The sequence below is a fragment of the Centruroides vittatus genome, unplaced genomic scaffold, assembly GCF_030686945.1.
Source record: "Centruroides vittatus isolate TY-2023 unplaced genomic scaffold, ASM3068694v2 contig_1427, whole genome shotgun sequence".
Taxonomy (NCBI): Eukaryota; Metazoa; Arthropoda; class Arachnida; order Scorpiones; family Buthidae; genus Centruroides; species Centruroides vittatus.
In genome coordinates this window covers 413,929-433,791 of record NW_027120893.1, presented here as the reverse complement: position 1 = coordinate 433,791, position 19,863 = coordinate 413,929, and the positions used below count along the sequence as shown (strand labels likewise).

The 19,863-nt window shown below is 28.3% G+C and overlaps 1 protein-coding gene across 1 annotated transcript in view; it reads left to right on the top strand.

Annotated features, from left to right (window-relative positions):
- LOC136968282 (latrophilin Cirl-like) overlaps positions 1–19,863 on the top strand; it is a 60,230-nt gene that overhangs the window by 20,748 nt on the left and 19,619 nt on the right. Inside the window, exons 3-12 of the mRNA XM_067262282.1 lie at positions 4,790–4,982; positions 8,642–8,748; positions 11,751–12,020; positions 13,184–13,333; positions 13,422–13,525; positions 13,605–13,796; positions 13,885–14,068; positions 16,928–17,071; positions 17,181–17,398; positions 17,841–17,908. Of these exons, the coding sequence (XP_067118383.1) occupies positions 4,790–4,982; positions 8,642–8,748; positions 11,751–12,020; positions 13,184–13,333; positions 13,422–13,525; positions 13,605–13,796; positions 13,885–14,068; positions 16,928–17,071; positions 17,181–17,398; positions 17,841–17,908 (1,630 nt within the window). The remainder of the gene's footprint in view (positions 1–4,789; positions 4,983–8,641; positions 8,749–11,750; positions 12,021–13,183; positions 13,334–13,421; positions 13,526–13,604; positions 13,797–13,884; positions 14,069–16,927; positions 17,072–17,180; positions 17,399–17,840; positions 17,909–19,863) is intronic.

Below are 19,863 nucleotides of genomic sequence, written 5' to 3'. Positions count from 1 at the left end.
AGCTTATTCTTATAAATAATGATAATGCCCGGAATTAGACTGGTTAGTAACAGCAGCTATAATAAAACGGATTCGTTCTGTAATAAAACAATGCCGCTTTACTGTACACATTTTTTAAAATTTGGATTAATTCGGTAGCATTGAAAACCATACTTATCAGTAGATCAGACAAGTTGTCGTATTACAAAATAAATTTAAATCATTTTTATTGCAGTTATATTCGAAAATCTCGAATTATAATTAATCTATTTCGGGACAAAGAAGAGGGAGAGAGAGAAGAGGGAAAAAAAGAAAAGAAAGAAAACGATTATCTGTAACATTCAAGCCGCACCTGCTGCGAGATGTTACTGCATTTCGTTGCTATAGTAACCGGCTAATAGTTTCGTTATCAGAGTTACCGCACACCCATCCATTACCTACATTTATTCCATCCCATCTTTACTTGACTAGAAAAAGAAAAAGTCTCCGCGATTAAATTAATGCAACTGTTCGACTTCTTTTGAACTGCCATTACTCTGCTATTTCTATGTTTGTGACGTTTATACGCCACGTGGTCTTTAGGTCAATTCGTAAAAAAAAACAAAAAAATGTATCAGATTTATCTGTTATTTTTCAAACCGTCTAATCAGGTTTTTTGTTCTGACGTATCAAATTCGTGAATGTAATTTATTTGCGTATACTTCCACCCCCTCCTTCTGTTAAATGTAACTCGATTGTACAAATCGTGTTATGTAAAATTTAACGAGTCGTTTAAACTTTTTTTTTTAAAAATAAGATTATTTCTCCGGTTATCACCAATTTTTTTGAATTATCAGATGCAGTGATGTTACCGATTCGATAGGACGAAACAAGTAAACGAACGAGTGATTAGTGTTTGGAACAAATTTGTGTTCTTGGAAAGATAAATCCACTCACTTTTAGACATGGAAGACGTATTGTCTGACGTTAACATTTATTTCTCCACCTCTTGGTTATCCATTGGTGTAAAGAATACGTATCAATCATAGTCTCCTGTCAGGAAAGATGACCCTTTTTTTGAAAGGGAGCATCCATCTTGCAGAGGAGTAACTCTATGTAATGAGTGTCTATTTCGTCGTCCCTAATACTTATTTGTCAATGTTATGACCACTATCTGTTATTTAAACTTTTTATCTTTAATATAAACCATGAATTTATTATTTTTAATGTGTTCATAATTTATATATATACACGTTATCAAACTGTATTTTGGTTTTTCGAGCCGAAATATTTCAATTATTTTCTTCTCTTTAAAGAATATATATTTTATAAAAATTCCCAGTTAAATTATCATTATTTTTTATATATAGAATTAATAATAATATTTTTTATTATAATAAAATTATAACTCTATTATACACTCAACTAAACACACAACTCGATTTATCTCTTATTTACCATTCTTCGAGCTCGTTTAAAATAAGCAGGAATATAAATAACGTCAGAGAGAAGATAGGAATTTAGAAAGAATAAAATATCTCTGGTTATTTTAAAGCTAGGAATACTTTATTTTATTTTATTCTTATACCTATCTACCTACAGAACCTCATTCTCTTTCTGTCACTAAAGTAGTACAACGAAACGAATTTCATTTAAAAAAAACACCATTTAATTAAAGAATGCAAAATGCAGATGTTCGATTTAATCTAAAGATAGAAAATAAATTCTATTAAAATATTTTCACCATTTATAAATGATTAAGAGTCAAGTAAAATAAACAAATAGTTTCGAATAAAGTGCATTGAGTTTTCCTTTGATCCAGGCCAGATGCCTGCTTTTCTGAATAGAGATTTATTTATCAAATTATTATAAAAATAACTTTATAGTTTATTTCGAAAATTGTAACTATAGTTTCTTTGTTTTTTCATACGATAAATATCAAGCGATTAAAATATAATTTTTTTTTGTTTTTTTTTCCCTTTTTAAATGGAGAAAACTCGTTTCCTTTATTGGCGGCCATCTTGGAAGAAACAACAATAAAATTTCTTTGTAATAACTTCTCGGTCAGATTGTAAAATGTAATAAAAATATACGCCTAGAGGTTTGTAAATATTCCAATTTGGACGTTTTACGTTCTAGTAATACACAAACTATTATTTTAATAGTTCATTTTAAAGTAAATTTAACAGACGTTGCAAATCATTCAATTTATGGCCCGGTTAAAATATACTCGGTTATAAAAAAAAAACATGTAAATGTTTTTCTAGAGAATTTTATTACTATTGTTAATAACAATACTCGATTGAAAACAAAAAAGAAAGAGAGATTCGGTACAAATAGAGAGGAAAAAAAAAAAAAAACGTTAGCGAGTTTAATCTTTTGCGGTCAGTTGCATCTCGAAGTTATAAGGCGGAAAATATCTCTCGAGTCAATCTTAAAACGAAAAAAATCAAATTAAATTCCATAAATAATGAATTATAATTTTAATTTAAGATAAATAAACTATTGCATATTATTATTATTATTATTATTATTGTTTTTCTCTGTTCGTTCGATTGTTGTTAGAAAAACAAGACTCGCTAAGAACAATTTAATATATTTCCTTTATCTTCTCTCTCGCATATCTTTGAATAAGTAGATAGGAGCGAGTTATGTTGGAAAATTGAGAAAAATCTTTTTGAAAATTCTCTTCGAGTTTCGACACTTGTATAAATCTATCTTTACAGTCAATAGTTCTGTCTTATATATCTCTCACTCGCAGCATCGACTTATCTGAATGGAGAAAAATACGATTTCCTTTTTTTTTTCCTCCCCCAAGAGCTAGTAAATAGAACATACCAGTTGCTATTCTCAACGTTGATTCTACATCTCGGCAACAAACTCGCTCAATTTTATCGGTTCGCCCTCTAACTCCGCTCTTTGAGGCCCCGAGCGTCCAGACGGCGAGAAAGGTGACATCATCCTATCCGACATTCAATATCGCTACCGGTATTTTGATATCGTCCGTTAAAGATTCTCTATAAATTTCCCAAATTCGGTGGTAAACAATGAATCGGAGACAATAAAAATTGCCCCGTTTTGCGAAATTTCTCACCCGTCTTCCCCTTATGTAGTATTTTCAAAAAAAAGTTTTCTATTGTTGTTCTGGATAAATTTTCGACTTAATACCGTAGTATACACTAGTTATACCGTCTGGACTAGAATGTGAAAGTTTCCATCGGCATTGACAAACTCCATTAGACTGTCCGTTTGACTTCCCGGCTGGAATACAGATTACCGAACGAAATTCCCCCGAAAACCACCGAAATTTAGATGTTAACAGAATCTGTACAATGCGTGTCGTTCCTGCCTCCCACAGTTTAACGTTATTCCCTAAAGGATAAAGAATGAAGGGAATGGTCATAAACTCTTGGTGAAATATAGAGGTGCCTCTTCTGTCAGATGGATTTGTTTTGTTCCTCCTCCTATCCGAGGTTTCTTTTTTTCCCCCCCTCTATGACGTACGTCTGTAAACAGAATGCTATTGAACAACATTTGTTCTGCTTGTTTTCGACCTTTCTGTGTATTAAGAAGTTAGTCCCTACGGATCTAGATGATGTCATCACGGATATGATGCTATCGGATGTCGTTTATAAATGTCTGTCTGTTTAAATTTTCGGGATCGTTTTGCTTTATACAGCCTGCTATTTATCATATTCACCGGGGTGTCGGCGTGTAATGTATTCTTTGAAAATGTCTACATTGTCATGATATAAACATTACACATACTTATTATACAAAAAAAAAAAAAAAAAAAAGAGAGAATTCAATAGAATTCAATTTGCTGTTTATTTCGGACAGACATAAAAAATATTTAAAATTTTTATTTATAGTGTATATCTCCTATTATCTTCCAATATGATTTTAAAGTATATATATATATGTTTGTTATATATTTAACTGTATATCCAGAAAAATCATCACTTCATAAATAAAACTAACGATTTGTTTCTTTAATAAACAAAATTTATCGCGCGACATTGGGGATAAACATTTTTCGCTGGAAAATATCACAATTGATGTCATCTCAGACATTGGGCACCATTAGTTGTACAAAATAGGATGTTGTTAGGTAAGGTGTGGCCGGTCATTCTGACCAAGTAGATGAGGCACCAGGGGAATAGTCCAGTTTACGACCAAGTGGGGTCTGAGACCGAATGTTCCCTTCTGGAATTTCTTGAGTTGTTTCTTGACGAGTTTCCATGCTTCGGGGAATTTGTTCTGTTGTTTTTTTTCTTACTTTCAAACATTCTTGTTTTGTATTTTATGAGTGTTGTTAACGTTGTGACAAATGTAAAGAGTTTCATTATCGTAAAATGTATCTATTGTTCGAAATGTTTAGGGTCTGACATAGTTGACTACGTAACTAGATAAGGGATTTTAAAACCTTTTTGGCATGGTTACGTCATCGGAGGTAAACATTATTTAAAATAAATTAAATTAAAAATTATTCAACTCGTTCAGAATTATAATTAAATATATCTCGAAATGTTTCAAAACAACTTATCATTTCGTATTATCGAAAGTAATGATACTTTCTGTTCATCAAATGGTCGAAATTAGTATTATTCAATTATATTAATTTCAATAATTATTATTTTAAAATTAACGTTATTGAAATTAAACCGTTCATCACCGTTCCATGGAATTGAATCTAGCTTTCTAATCACACACAATTCATTATTACATTACCAAAATCGATTGTTTTCCGTTCAAATTAACTTGTTAAGATTAATCTACAGTTTAAATTTAACGTGGTAATATTATAGAAATTCATATTTCTTTTATACAGAAAGACCAAAATATATGACAGCCTACGCTTGCGAAGGAAGTAAATTACATATAAAATGCGACGAAGGACAACTGATAAATCTCATCCGAGCAAACTATGGACGTTTCAGCATAAGCATCTGCAACGAGCATGGAAATCTGGATTGGAGCGTGGACTGTATGTCTCATAGATCTTTCAGGGAAATGCAGCAAAGGTAAGGGAAATATATATATATATATATCCTGTTGCAATTCCCTAAAATGAGCCGCAATATTTAGTTCCCTACCTACTACCAGTCAGCGCCACATAACCGAGATTCTCTTGAGGACGAAAAGAGGGTCATAAATGACGCGAAAACCACAAATTAGTTTTTATGTTTTCGCTCGGTTCTAATTATCTTTCTGAAGAGCTTTTATGAACCTATCCGGAATAAAACTATTTCTTTTCTCCTCTACAAAACGACAACAGAAAATTAAACTCGACAATTGGATTCGTTTAATAATGCAGTCATCGAAAGCATTTTAGGTGAAGAAGAAGATTCCATTTTTTGATATATATATATATATATATATATATAAACACAGAACGGCTGTATTTTTCAGAAAATATTACACGGGAATAAATGTAAAATATATATTTAAATGCTTTCAAAAACGAACCGGAACGTTTATCATAAATATTTCTTTAAAAATTTTGTTCTGGTATGTGCAAAAATGCATAAAAATAACGGTGTTTTGAGTATTCGCATAAAACATATATCTTAGATTATCATAACGTACTCACTAAAGAAAAAAAAATACGCAAAATATTTTCTCTTCTGGGATTTAAAATTGAAAAACATCGAAGTTCAAAATTATTTATTTTCCTTTTTCTTTTTGCCATTATTCGTATTTTGCATTCAAAAGTATTCGAGGTTACCAGAAAGAAACGATTCTGTTTATTTTATGGAATGTCATTATCATCTTTTTTTTTAAAAAAATGCTTCTAGTTTTTTCTAGAGAAATTCTGTTCTAGGAATAAGACCGAAAATAATATTTTAAAAAATTCACCGAAAAAAATTGAAAAAATTACACAATTCGCAGACAATTAATTTAGTTATGAAACAAAATGGAAAAATATACAAAAAAAAAAGAACACAATGCCAGATATGCGAAGGTTTATCTTGTATATAAATCATTAAAAGAATTATTTTTTGAGTGTATAATTATCGGAATATAATCGTACAAACTAAATTCATTCTTAAAAATATTTAAAAATTATTTAAACATACCAATTTAGATTTATAAATTTAGAATTAAGATCTATTGTTCTAGATAGTATCTATAACAATGGTGGCCAATTAGCTTCTATTACAGATAAGAAATCGAGTACTTTTCTATATTCTATAATATATTGCCTTCGTATCGGTGGCGCCATCTTTTGATATATTTTGTAATTTTTTTCAGCTAAAGTAAAATTAAGTTAAAACTCTTAAAAAATAATATTAAATAAAGAAACTTCGATTAAATAAATTCGAGTAAATTATAAAATAAAATTTTATTTTGGATGCTGTAGTAAGAAACGAAATAATCCACTATAAAATATACCACCGAAATCTATCACACGCTTAAAATTTGATATATTTGCTCGTTTATTCAACACAGAATGATCCATGTCGGTTTTAGAAAAGTAGACACTAATTCGCTCTTCGTTACGGAACATTAGGGAGATGTATGATACATCAGTCGATTCATTAAGGAACGTTACTACTACACAAACATAGCTGAAGTATACGTAACATGTGCGCAGGAAAGCTGATTCAAATATACTTTTATAAAATGGGAAAATATTTACTGGATTTTTAACATTTTATAATGTTTTCTTAGCTCATTAACACAACCTTACGCTGTTTGTTTTACGCGTATTGTTTTACGGAGCACGAGATTTCATTCATAGATTGTTCGATTCATTAAAACTAAATCGTACTATTTCGCGTATGACTAGAATATCAAAGCATTTTTGAAATTATTTATCATTTAATAGGTAGAAAAATAATTAGGATTAATAATAAAAAGAACGTCTCAAGGTTCGAGAATTTACGTTAGATCATTAGGGGAGAGAGAGAGAGAGAGAGAAGAGAGAGAGCGCTAAATTAAACCAAATTTTCACTCAACAAGCAAGAAATTCTTACTTTTGTTTTAAAACTTCCTTAACTTACATAATAAACTGGGCCACCGTTAATGTAGTTCAAAAATATTCTCGTGTTTAATGAAAAAAAAACAATCACAAAAATAGTTAATAGAACTCCATTGATCTTCGCTGTATTTCGACTGTGGGGTTTGCTTACCGTTTTTACAATGCCGGTGGCTCAACGTGGCGACGACCTTTGATCCCCGATATCTCCCATTCTAGGTCGAATTTTTAAAATTCGGTCTCCGTCGCTATTAGTTCTGTTAATGTGCAAAATTTCGTTTAAATATGTGGAGTACATTACTCCGCAAAACGCGTAATTTGTCAGTTTGAGTGGTGCGCTTCAAAAATTACATTTTATTTAATAAATTTCTAATCGTGTTAGGAATCGAGTTAATTTATCTATAAATCTATTTAGTGATAAATAATTTTGGGTTAATGTTACCCTAGGTATACAAAATGGCGGCTGGTCTCTGACTTCAGCATACAGAAGCGAGGAAACACGTGCGTCCCCACTGATTCCTCGCTTCTGTACGCTGGAAGTCAAAGACCAGCCGCCATTTTGTATACTTAGGGTAACATTAACTAATTTGATATAACTTAATAAATGTTGCAGAATTCATTTCCCTCTCCCCTTCCTTTTCTTTTTAGAAGTATATTGAAGACTGCTTTAAAATATTAATATTTAATAAAATTTTATTTAAAATATGTATTATATAAATATTTGTAGGACAAAATTACTTGATTAATAATACAATTTTAACGTTATTTTTTCATATATATATATATATATTGTATTAATTGTCAATTGTATTTGTTATTGTTATTGTCAATTGTAATATATATACTTATTTATTTATTCCTCCATGAGTATTAATTGTGTTCTTTTCTATCATAATTATATTTTACATTTTAAATTTAAATATATTTTATTAATCTGCATAAGTTACATTTGTAAATAAATCTTGTACAAAGTTTACCGAATGTTTAATTTTCCAGGAAGTTAAAGCTGTATTCAGTTTTAAATGTTTGATGATGATAAACATTCTGAATTATTTTATTTTATAAAAATTAACGAAATGTGTAATGATATTCCAAACAAACATAAAGAAAATAGCTATTCATCTTTCAAAGAATCTGTGTAATTCTGCATGAAAAACTTTTTAAATTAATCCACGAAAATCTGTTTTCAAGGAAGACTTACATTACTTAATAGTTATAATACTCATTACACCATATAATTCTTTGTTGAATGAATTCTGTCTGAAGGCAAATTAGTTCTATGCACATTAAACAATATAATTCTTTGCTAAATTAATTTTATCCAGAAGCAAATTAGTTTCCTTAAAAAAATAAAAGAGATAAATAACAATCTTTGTTGCAATTTCTACCAATTGCAAGATTCTTAAAATTCCAACAATAATATAAATGAATAAATTTATTTTAATTACTCAAATTATTCATATTTTTGTAATTAATTTGTGAAATTATAAATTGATTCAAAATGAATATATTATTGAATTTTACAGACAACAATCAACAAGTTAAATTTTGATTGATAAAATAAATGAGTAATCTGGACCAAATTAAAAAAAAAATACTCTGGCAAGTTGAGAATAAACATCAAAATTAAAATTTGAAAAAAAAAATCAAGTATCCATTAATAAAATGGCAGGAAATATGTTCATTAATTGTGTTTTGCAGATGTAGTCTGAGAACCCAGTGTATAGTCAAGGTGGACAGTGATACTTTTGGAGATGGATGTCCAGATACCTATAAATACTTAGAAGTGCAATACACGTGCACTTTAGGTTGGTTGTTGTTCTTGTGTTATTTTTGTGCTGAATAATCCAAGTTATTTCCATAAAAGTGTGGAAATAGCTTGGAAAATGCACATCTTAGTGCAATAATCTGATTGTGTCCCAATAATGCTGCCATCAAAAGCACTTAAATTATTAAAAAAATAAAGTGTGTGTTAAATTTCTTTTTTTTTTTTTTACATTAAAATTTTACTTGATAGCAGCATAGTGTTTTTGATGAATGTGTGATATGTGTAAAATAGAACTTTGTTCTGTCTGTTAAAGCTGTGGTAGGAAGAAAACCTGCAGCCTTCCAGCATCCAGTACTATATTTGGTGATCCATGTCCCGATACAGTGAAGTATTTGGAGGCCCACTACCAATGTGTGCCAGGTATAACAGTTAAGAAGTTTACATCATCCCTCTAATAGTTTTAAAAAGTTTATTTTTTTTTACAGTTTCGAGTATTGGGGGATATTTTTTGGTTGACTGTTCATAATTTTATCATTTGATGTCTTATTATATCATTTTTATTTTGCTTGCATTATTTTTTATGTAAGGTGAAGGTTTGCATGTTTTCATTATTCTGGCAGTTACATTAAAGAGGATGCTTCTCATCTTTACCTTTCATAAATAATTTTAAAAAATGATTTTGAATATGTAATAAAATTTTATATTGAATAATCTAATGCATCCTGTAGAAAATAATTTGCCAGCAAATTATAATGCATTAATATATTAACAAATTAATTATTTTGGGCTTATTTTACTTATTTACCTTATATTAACTGTTTATTTAATTTAGTCAAACATTCTTGTATGTGTAAAATAGATATGTATGGTACAGTACATTATATGATTTTAATACAAAGAATACTAAAATTAATTTAAATTAATTTCAAACTTAAAAACTGTATATTAATTATCAATTTAAAAAAGAATTTTAATTACTTTTGAATATTTAATATCATCATGTAAAATGTTTGGCTAAATTTTTGAAAATTTTTTTTAACAGCAAATAAAAATTTTTATACAATAATAACCATTTTATTTCTAATATTTTAATAACTAGAAAAACTTGAAATTTTAAGAATAATTATAATAGTAACAGTATAATTTTAATTTTCATAAAGTCCTAATATTTATGATTGAATATATTTACAGTAATATAATTAAATAGATTAAGAGTTACCTCGACATTTTAGTTCATAAAATAATTTTGTAAAAATTTACATTTGACCAACGTATGTGCTTAATATAAATAAGTAAATAGGTTAATGTAACCCTTGGTGCCAAGATGGCGGCTCGTCTCTGATTCCAGCAAGGAAACAGTGGGACGCACGTTCTAACCTAACCTATTCTAATAAATTACCATAATTATTAGCAACCAAATTATTAAAATAGGTTAGGTTAGGTTAGGTTAGGTTAGACCGTGCGTCCCACTGTTTCCTTGCTGGAATCAGAGACGAGCCGCCATCTTGGCACCAAGGGTTATATTAACCAGTAAGGAACATACTATATTATGTGAAATTTTATGATTTTACATATTAAATGCCTTAAAAATTAAAGTGGCCAGCACTATATTCAAATTGTTGACTTTTTCACTTTCTATATAACAATTTTTATCTAAATAGATTTAGAAATAGATTCTTAGTTATAAGTCAATCAAAGTTTGACTAACAACTTTGATGGCAATTATACAAGAATATGAATATTCTGATTATATGCTATGTATGTATTATCAACTAAACAGCATTCATTTAAAAGTGACAGTATCTCAAAATCGGGGCCATTTTAAACATTTTTAAGGTTCTTTAGAAGCATTATATACAGTAGATATACATTAGATGTAGAACAAAAATATTAGTAATGAACATATATCTCCGAAAACAAAGGTAAGGCCTCCGGCAATGACTGGGTTTACTCGTGCATTTATACTGTCCCGCTCATAATTATCGGATTAGAAATCTGGTACAGTAAAACCTAGTTAAGGTGTTCCCACACAAGATGTTTTTTTCTGCCTAAGTCATTCAAATTCTGTGGTCCTGTCATTTTGCCCGTAAGATGTGTTAAAAATTCCCACGTAAGGTGTTCCCATGAGATGTTACAAAACAAATATTAGTCTGGTGAAGCAATTGTTACCCGCTTAAAACAATGGTGTTGGTGACCAATAGTGTTTTTGTCAGAGAAGCATGCATAGGAATCCTGATATTGAGTGGAGAATAAAATGATTACTATCAATATACCTAAATATTTTTATTAATATTCCAAGAAGTTTTAATAAATATTGTATTTTTAAATACAGTATATAACTTATAATCCTTTGATCATATATTTCAGTTATCAGTATTTCAATAAATACATAATTTTAGCATTTATGTTAATTTTTCATATCAGTTATCACTTTAATGACATTTGCGTATTAAAAATAATTTTTTTCTTAAAGCAAGGCAATCTTACCTTGCTCATTTTTTTAGAATAATGAACCTAAATTAAACACTGTACTATATTGTAAGTAGAGGTTTTGATAGAATTGCTGTAAAATGCACAGAAATTTAATAGATATGTTTTGTAAAATCATGATAATTACTATAATTATTATTGAAGATTTTTAATAATCCATTTTAATAATTGAAACTGTTGATGATGTCTGTAATTTACTTAAAAATTATAAAATATCCATTGCATAAAATTAAAAAATATACATATAAAATGTTAATATTAATAAATTTATTTTAATTGTTTAACTATTACTCTTTGGAATGCCTTTTGTGAATTCTACATTGTATTATTTGTATTTTTTTTATGTACTTTTAAAGGGATTTTATATTGTTTATTCGGAAGGTACTTCTTGCCTACGACATTACATTTATAATCAATAGATACATTTTTCAATGGGAAATTGACTTTATGAAAATTAAAATAATTTAAAACATTATTATTTTATATGAATTATGTATATGTAAATAGAAAAATACTAGACATTTTTCTCAAAAGTAAATTATCAATTTTTAGAAGCAACTACAGCAATAGCAACAAGACCATCACCACCAATAATTTTTCCTCCCACTGTCCCTATTTATGTTCAGTCATCAACTTTGGCTAGTCAGAAAGTGCCTGATTTATTGTCTGCTACATCAGTCACTGAAATTTCAGATATTTCGCCACAAATCAAAACATCTTTAACTACTAAAAGTTCTATGGTCACTCCTGCAATTATAAATACTTATTCTGTTTCCAGTCTTTCAACACCAGTGCCAACAAAATCACATATTATGAATAAAGGTAAGAAAAGTCTATTTTTCAAAATTACTAAGAAATTTTAAGATTTTTAAAAATTTTGAATAATAGAATATATTATTTTAATTATATTTATTTAAATGATTATAGTTAGATTAATAACAAATAAAATGCAAACGAGCAATTATTTATTGTGACATTGTCACAGTGCCAGGCTGCATCATGTTTTTAATTTATTTCATTTAAAATATATGCTCTCCACCACAAATTAGTACTGTAGTGTCTTGCCTCTGTAAATCATACTTTTCCTTTAACAATAGTCATGCTGGTCATCTATCTAATACTTTTTGGGGAGGAATTTTTAAATTGAAATAACATGACTTCCAGCGAAAACCAAAGTGTGTATATAGTTAATCGGGCCTCCTGCCCCTAAGGTTTCCATATCTCGTCTTGTCTTTCATCTGCTATACAGTGGCATAGTATGGGAGTCAGCCGCCCGGGGCGGAAGAAAATTTCACCACCCCCTTATTTAGGTATCTCAATTTAAAAAATTAAAATATACAGTAATTCTAAAGAACTTTTTGGCAAGAACAATCATCATTATTGTGTATTGTACAGGTTACAAATAAAAAAGTCATGTATACATGTTTTGCAATATAATAATCACATTTATTACAAAAATTTTTACAAGATATTATTATTATTTATTGTGAAATTTTGCCGCCCCCTAAAAGTGCCACCCGGGACGGGCCACCCCTGCCGCCCCCACTACGCTATGTCACTGCTGCTATATATGAACTTCTGGTCTAGACCAGAAGTTCATATATAGCAGTTCACATGATTTCAATTCAAAAATTTTCCCCAGAATAGAGTTAGGTACATGACCAACATGACTGTTGTTATCAGGAAATGTATGATGTACAGGGGCAATGCAATACTAATTTTTGATCAAGAGCATATATTTTAAAAGAAATAAATTAAAAATATGATTAAAATTGCAATATGGCATAGTGACAATGCCACAGTAATTGTTGCTGATTTTAAATTATTTAATATATATTTTATACAATTTTATTATTGTATAAAATATTAAATTTATTATTATTTGTTAGCATATTAAAATACAGGATTTCATAAAATAAATGTAAGAACTCTCATATAAATTATCACAACATGCAGTATAATAATATAATTATTAATTATTTTAGCCAATAAAAATTTGGTTAAAGTAACACATCAGTCTCCTATTGAAGATAATTCTATACGCCATTGTCCACGTTTCACAGCAAGAAATGTTATTTGGAGTAGAACTAGTGCAGGAGTCACTTCTAAACAACTTTGTCCCGGTGGTACCACAGGTAAAAAAATCATTTAAAATACCAGTGATTATAAATTACTTTCATTTTTTTAATGTTTTATAAAGTACACTAAAATTTTTAAATTTAGGTGAAGCTCTGTGGTACTGTGATGAGAGAACATTAAAATGGAATCCTAGTCATCCAGATATGAGTGATTGTAAATCATTATGGCTTATTAGTTTAAAAGAGAGGGTATCTACTTTTTATATTTATTTTTAGTTTCAATTACTGTTATAAATACTTTTTATAATAGAAAAATAAATCTTCACAGTTGCAGCATGGAGATTCTGTTATCAATATAGCAGTTAAACTTGCCGTAATGGCAAAAACAAATATGATGTATGGCGGCGATCTTATGCAGGTAACAGATATTATTCAACAACTTGTTTTAAAAATGGCAAATAGGATAATAGAATATCCGGATGGAAGACAACGCCATCAAATAGTAATGGAACTAGTACAGGTATATATATGTTTTTAAATAAATAATTGTTAAAAGCATATGCGTTCGAAAATAGTCTTATAATTAAATTATCATCTTGTTTTTCTAGTCAATAGTGGATATTTGCAATAGTTTACTAGACGATTTTCAAAACGATGCTTGGAATGATTTACCAGAATTAAATCGCAGAACTGTAGCTTCGGCACTTCTGCGAGAAATGGAGCAAAGTGCACTTCTATTAGCTGAATCTCAAGATGGAGAAAATCATTTTAGTAGAGTACAAGATAATGTTTGTAAGTTCCTATTATCATATTTATTATTTTCTCAGATTAGCATTTAATCAACATAACATAAAAAACAATCTCATAGAATGATTAAACTAATCTATATACAAAGTTACTATGTTGATACTATATAAAGTTATTATGTAGTAACTTGTAATTTTAATAATAATAAAGAATAGAGCCAATTAAATTCTACTAAGCATTTGAAATTGCTTTTCTTTAATAAACTTTTTTGTGGAGATCTTATTAATTTATTTCTTAATTTGAGGCTTGAATAAATACATTATATTTATAGAATTTTTAGTTTGTATATCAATTAAATTTATATTATAACATATTTATGTTATTTTAATAATAATTTTTACTATTTTCAAACAAAATGTAAATCGGCTTACGAATACTTCAATTTTGTTAATGTATTTATGTGTATAAGTATAGTATACTTCATATTTTAATTATGGTAATCTATTAAATTTTAATTAGTTACAATCAAAATTATTCAATATTTTAAATACAGAGATATAATAGTACTGGTAATTATCTTTATCATGTAGTAATGCACAAAAATTTCATTATGAATATCCAATTGTTTCTGTAATATAAAAGATAGAAATCTTTTGAAAACTTTTAATATACTCAAATATCATTCAAGGATAATAATTAGCCTAATTAAACTGACTCGGAGTATTAATAAAGAAGAAAAAATTTTTATATATTAAATTCTCAAATTTAAATTATAATTTATAGAAAAAATTTGATATTTAATATATTATAATCATTAAAAAAAGTAAATTTTATATTTACTAGAAATACACTGTATTAAAGTACAGTGGACCCTCGTTACAGCGCTGCTCGCTATACCGCGCACTCGGTTATAGCGCGGGCGATGTTTGCGACGCGATAAGCTCAAACACGTTTATACAGGTCCGTGCGGCGTTAGTGAGTAGCGCATTTTATTGTTACTGCGTATTGAGTAATTGTGTATGTATTGAGTTCCTGAGTATATTTTGAATAGTGTTTAATTATTGTATGCATGATGAATAAAAGAAAAGCTTGACAATATTGCTAAAGTAAAGAGGTGAATTGCGTTACACCGCGCCGCTCGGTATAACGCGGTTAACCTTATAACGCGGGTGTTGTTTCCCACCCAACATGCGCGTTATATCGGGGGTCCACTGTAATATGGTAAATAGCCAAACTGGGAACTAAAATAAGGAAAATGAAAATGATAGAAATGTCTTTTAAAAAAACAAAGTTTGAGATATTTAGAGCTTATTTAGAGTTTACAGCATCAAATGAAATAAATAATTTATTCAATTCTATGAAAAAAACATCTGTTTAATTCAAATATATTAGAAAATTGGAAATTTCAAATTACAGTGTGTGTGTGTGTGTATAACTGAATATTAATAAATGTTAAAATTACTCAAGAACTGTATGGAAATTTGAAACTATTAACGTAACTTTGTATTTTATTTAAAATTTAAAAAATTTTATAACAAAAATAAATATTTGAAATCAGTTTCTGTAAGAAATTAGTAAACTCATGCAAGAAAAGCATCGATTAAACTTAAATATATTGTTTTAATTTCAGAATCATTAAGACTTGATCTCCATTTTCTATATAATTCATGTGTAAAATTTCAGCATCATCTCAATGAGCAATTATGTATCAGATTACTATAATATATTGAAACTTAATTTGTCATTTGAGAAGACAATTTAGACTAACTGCTAGTTAGTCTTAATTGTCACACATATATCACATATACACGGAGATACATCCTAATGTTATGAAATTGCAAATATATCTATAAAATGAAATTTAAAAAAATATTATCATTTAGATATCCATTTAGAACCTATATTTATTATAATAAAGATATATAATAAAAATTCACTTTAGATTTAAACCAATAAAAAATAACAAAAAGTATATCTAGCATTCTCTTTTATTATATTTATGTTTTAAATTTTAAAGAGTGAACAAACATCCAGGATTAAATGAAAATTATTGCATCTAATTGAAATTATATACTGGTATAATATATATATATATGCATTATTTAAAATTTTTAAACATGAACAAAACAGTATAATTTATTTACTCGGTATTCAATTTTATAAAAAATATATGTAAATTCATAATTAAATATTATTACAAAATGTAGCCAAATAATAAAGTATTTAAATCTTAGTTTAAAAGCCTACACTCAAAATATGTTAATTAAGATTTATAGACTTCTAAAGTTCTCCTTGAGCCATCATCAGTAAAATTTTCTTACGAATTTGCTATTCTTATTTGGAACAACTTATGTAAACAATTTTAAAATTTGAAAATCAGTTAAAAGGGATAGTTTTCTTCTATATTATGGATAATTTCAATTTTGGGCTGCCATCTGAAAAAAATTGTAGACCTACGAATTCCCGCTGTTGTCCCTCAATCCGTCTTTCCTTAATCTCGAGAATGGAGTTAGATAGATGAAAGACAAGAACAAATATGGAAACTCTAGGGGCAGCAGACTCTGATTAACTATATATGAACTTCTGATGCAAACCAGAAGTCATGTTTATTTGAATTCAAAAATTTTTTCCCCGAAAGGTGTTAGATAGATGACTGGCACGACTATTGTTAAAGGAAAAATATGATGTACAGGAGCAAACCACTACTATTGATAATTTGAAGTGAAGAGCATATATTTAAAATTAAATAAATTAAAAATATAATTAAAAATTTCAGCCTGGCATTATGATGATGTCACAAATAAATAATTGCTTATTATAATTATTTTTGCATATTTTTATTGAAATAAGTTACATATACTTAAATACATAGTTATAGCTTTTGTTTTTCCTTCAAATTTTCAGTAATGACTGTTACTGTTTCCAATGTTAATTCTGTAACAAGTATGAGACTTCCAAGTGCTGATGACATATTTGTTACACCTTGGTCAAAAGTAGAAGATTTTATTTTTATTCCTCGACAAACTCTTTTAGATTCTGCAAGAAATGGTAAGATGTCCGTGAATACTTTTTACAAATATATCATAATTATAATATTTATAATTTATGTACATTGTTTGTTTATTTTAATATATGTTCAAATATTTTATTTTTTCAGGTATGGTCAAAATTATATATCTCAGTTATAAAAAATTAGCAAATATTTTAGATCCTTCTCCAAAAATGGATCAGATTTCATATTATGAAATGCCAGATTCTATGAATGAAGATAAAAAGATCCAAGTTATAAACAGTAGAATAGTTACAGCATCATTAGGTCGCATAGGATTAATTGAATTATCAGAACCAATTGCTATAATATTAAAAAATTCTCATGTAAGTAAATTTAATATAAATTTTAAATTTAATATCATATAAAAGTTCAACACTTTTTCTATCAAGAAAAGCCATCAGAATTATAAACTATAATCCATGCCAAAAAAGTTTATCTATTTAATTCTCATTCTCAAATAATATAATAGATGGATGGATGGATAAATGGATATTTTATGTTAATGGCAATGTTAAAATTTAAATTTTACAACTTGAAACGAAAATTAAAATTACATATGGAATTTTAACAATATGGAAAAGACAACATTATAATATTTCAATATTGTTAAAATTCCATATGTCATTTTCCAGATAGATTCGATATTTTTGATTTTATTACATAATAATAAATTATATTAATATTTATTTTTAATTACAATATTAAAACCAAATCATTAATTAAAATATTTAATTATATTATGAAATCTTTATTTATTTTTAACAGGATGAAAACAATGATACAAAGTCTGAATCTTTATTTCCCTGTTGTGTATATTGGGATTTTGAATTAAGGTAATATATTTTTAAAGTAATTAAAAAAGAAATTTGTATCATTTCATTTAAGTAATAAATTTTGAATTTTCAAATTGAAATACCAGAAAGATTTCGGAATTTGTTTTATATTATATAATCATTCACGTATTTATACTATATTAAGCTACATCCTGTATATGATTGGATGGTCAAGTGGTTAAGGTGGCAGCCCACCACTTTTGAGGATCCCGGAATTGAATCAAGACAGGTCAAAAAATCCTAGGAATTTTTTGGCGAGCAGTTTGTCCTGGATATGTCCAACCCTGTTCTTCACTACCCATCCACTCCATATGGGACTAGCCAAACCCATAATAGGCTTGCTAAAAAAGCCCTTTAGTGCTCACAGGGTAGAAAGGGTTAAAAAAAAAAGCCATGCCTGTATCTGAACTCTCTGTATCCAAATGCTTGCTAAAATCTTCATTTATTACAACTTTTTTGTTTATTTTCATTATTACTCTGTTTTGTACAGTTATATTTTGTACATTATCATTATAACATTTTCATTGCTATCTATTACATATTAAATAGAATGCAGTTTATATATAACTTTTAATAAGGTGTACTGTTATGGTTTCCTACTGTTTAGTTTAAATACAAATTATATTTTATTATTTTAAAACATATACAAGGAATCTTGTTAGTTTGAAGTTCAAGGGATAAAATAATTGCAACTTCGAATTATTGAAGATTTACATATTTCTATACAATATGCCAAATGCCATGTAATTTATTAAGCAAACATAATATGACTACGTATACACGGGTGGATCTACATAGGGACTAGTAGGGCTTAAGCCGTGGGCTCTGAAGTATCAAAGGCCCACAAAAATTGAATTGTCATAAATTCTGAATACTTTTTCATTAACAATGTGCACTTATCGTATAGTAAAAAACAGTTACTATAAATTATCATCATTATTATTATGTTTTATTGTAATCAATTGATTTCTTAATCTAACAAAAAATGGGGCCCCATTGGATTTCAATAAGTCCCAGGCCCTGAAAAACCTAGATTCACCCGTGTATACAGAATGTTATTTTTGTTGAGAATCTCATAGGTTGCCAGATAAGTTTCATAAAAACAAAAGCAAAATTTCTCAAAATGTAGCCCAAATTATTTTTAAAGTAACTCAAAAAGTAGTAACTTGCCCAAATCTAGTATCCTAGAGCCCTACAAATATCTTATCCTAGTCAGGGGGCCCAGTATGAAGATGACTAGCTTGTATTTTTTGCTTTGCTTGGATTTTCTTGTGGAATATTGAGTTCAATTTAATTGGAGTATTTAATTCCTATGATTCTTTCAGTTCTTGTGTTGGTTCCTATTTTGTTTTTGTTTTTAATGTTGTGTTTGTCATTGTAAAATTTGTCCTTGTAATTTCTCTATTGTCTCTAATAAATCTAATCTATGCTTTTGTAAATGCATGCTTAATTTGTGAATGAAAATAATATTTTTTGTCATTTAGCTGCCTTATCATATCCCAATATGATAAGGCAACTAAACGGTTAAGTCCCTCGCCTCACACCATTAAGGTCTCGGGTTGGAGGGGGAGGGGAATCGCCAATGATCCTGGTCTGGGGGCCCCACTGTAAAATGTGGAAGCCATGAAGGTGTGACCCAAAAATGTATTGCTGTAAAAGCAAAGCCATGTTGACCAGATTAGAGATGTTCTTTGTTTATTGTTTTCTTATAGCACGAAGGCACTTCAATCTAAATGAATATTCATTCATTTAGATCGAATAACATATCACAGTTTGGGCAAAATTTTCACTTTGAATTTTGAAGTAGCTATATTTTGAACTAAGCTAATTCTTTAACAAGTAAATCTCTATGTTCTCAACCAGGACAAATAGTATAGCTACGAACTAATGGAATTTCTAAATATTTGAGTTAAAATTAACGAGGAGTTCCCGTACTATTAATTTTGATTTTATTA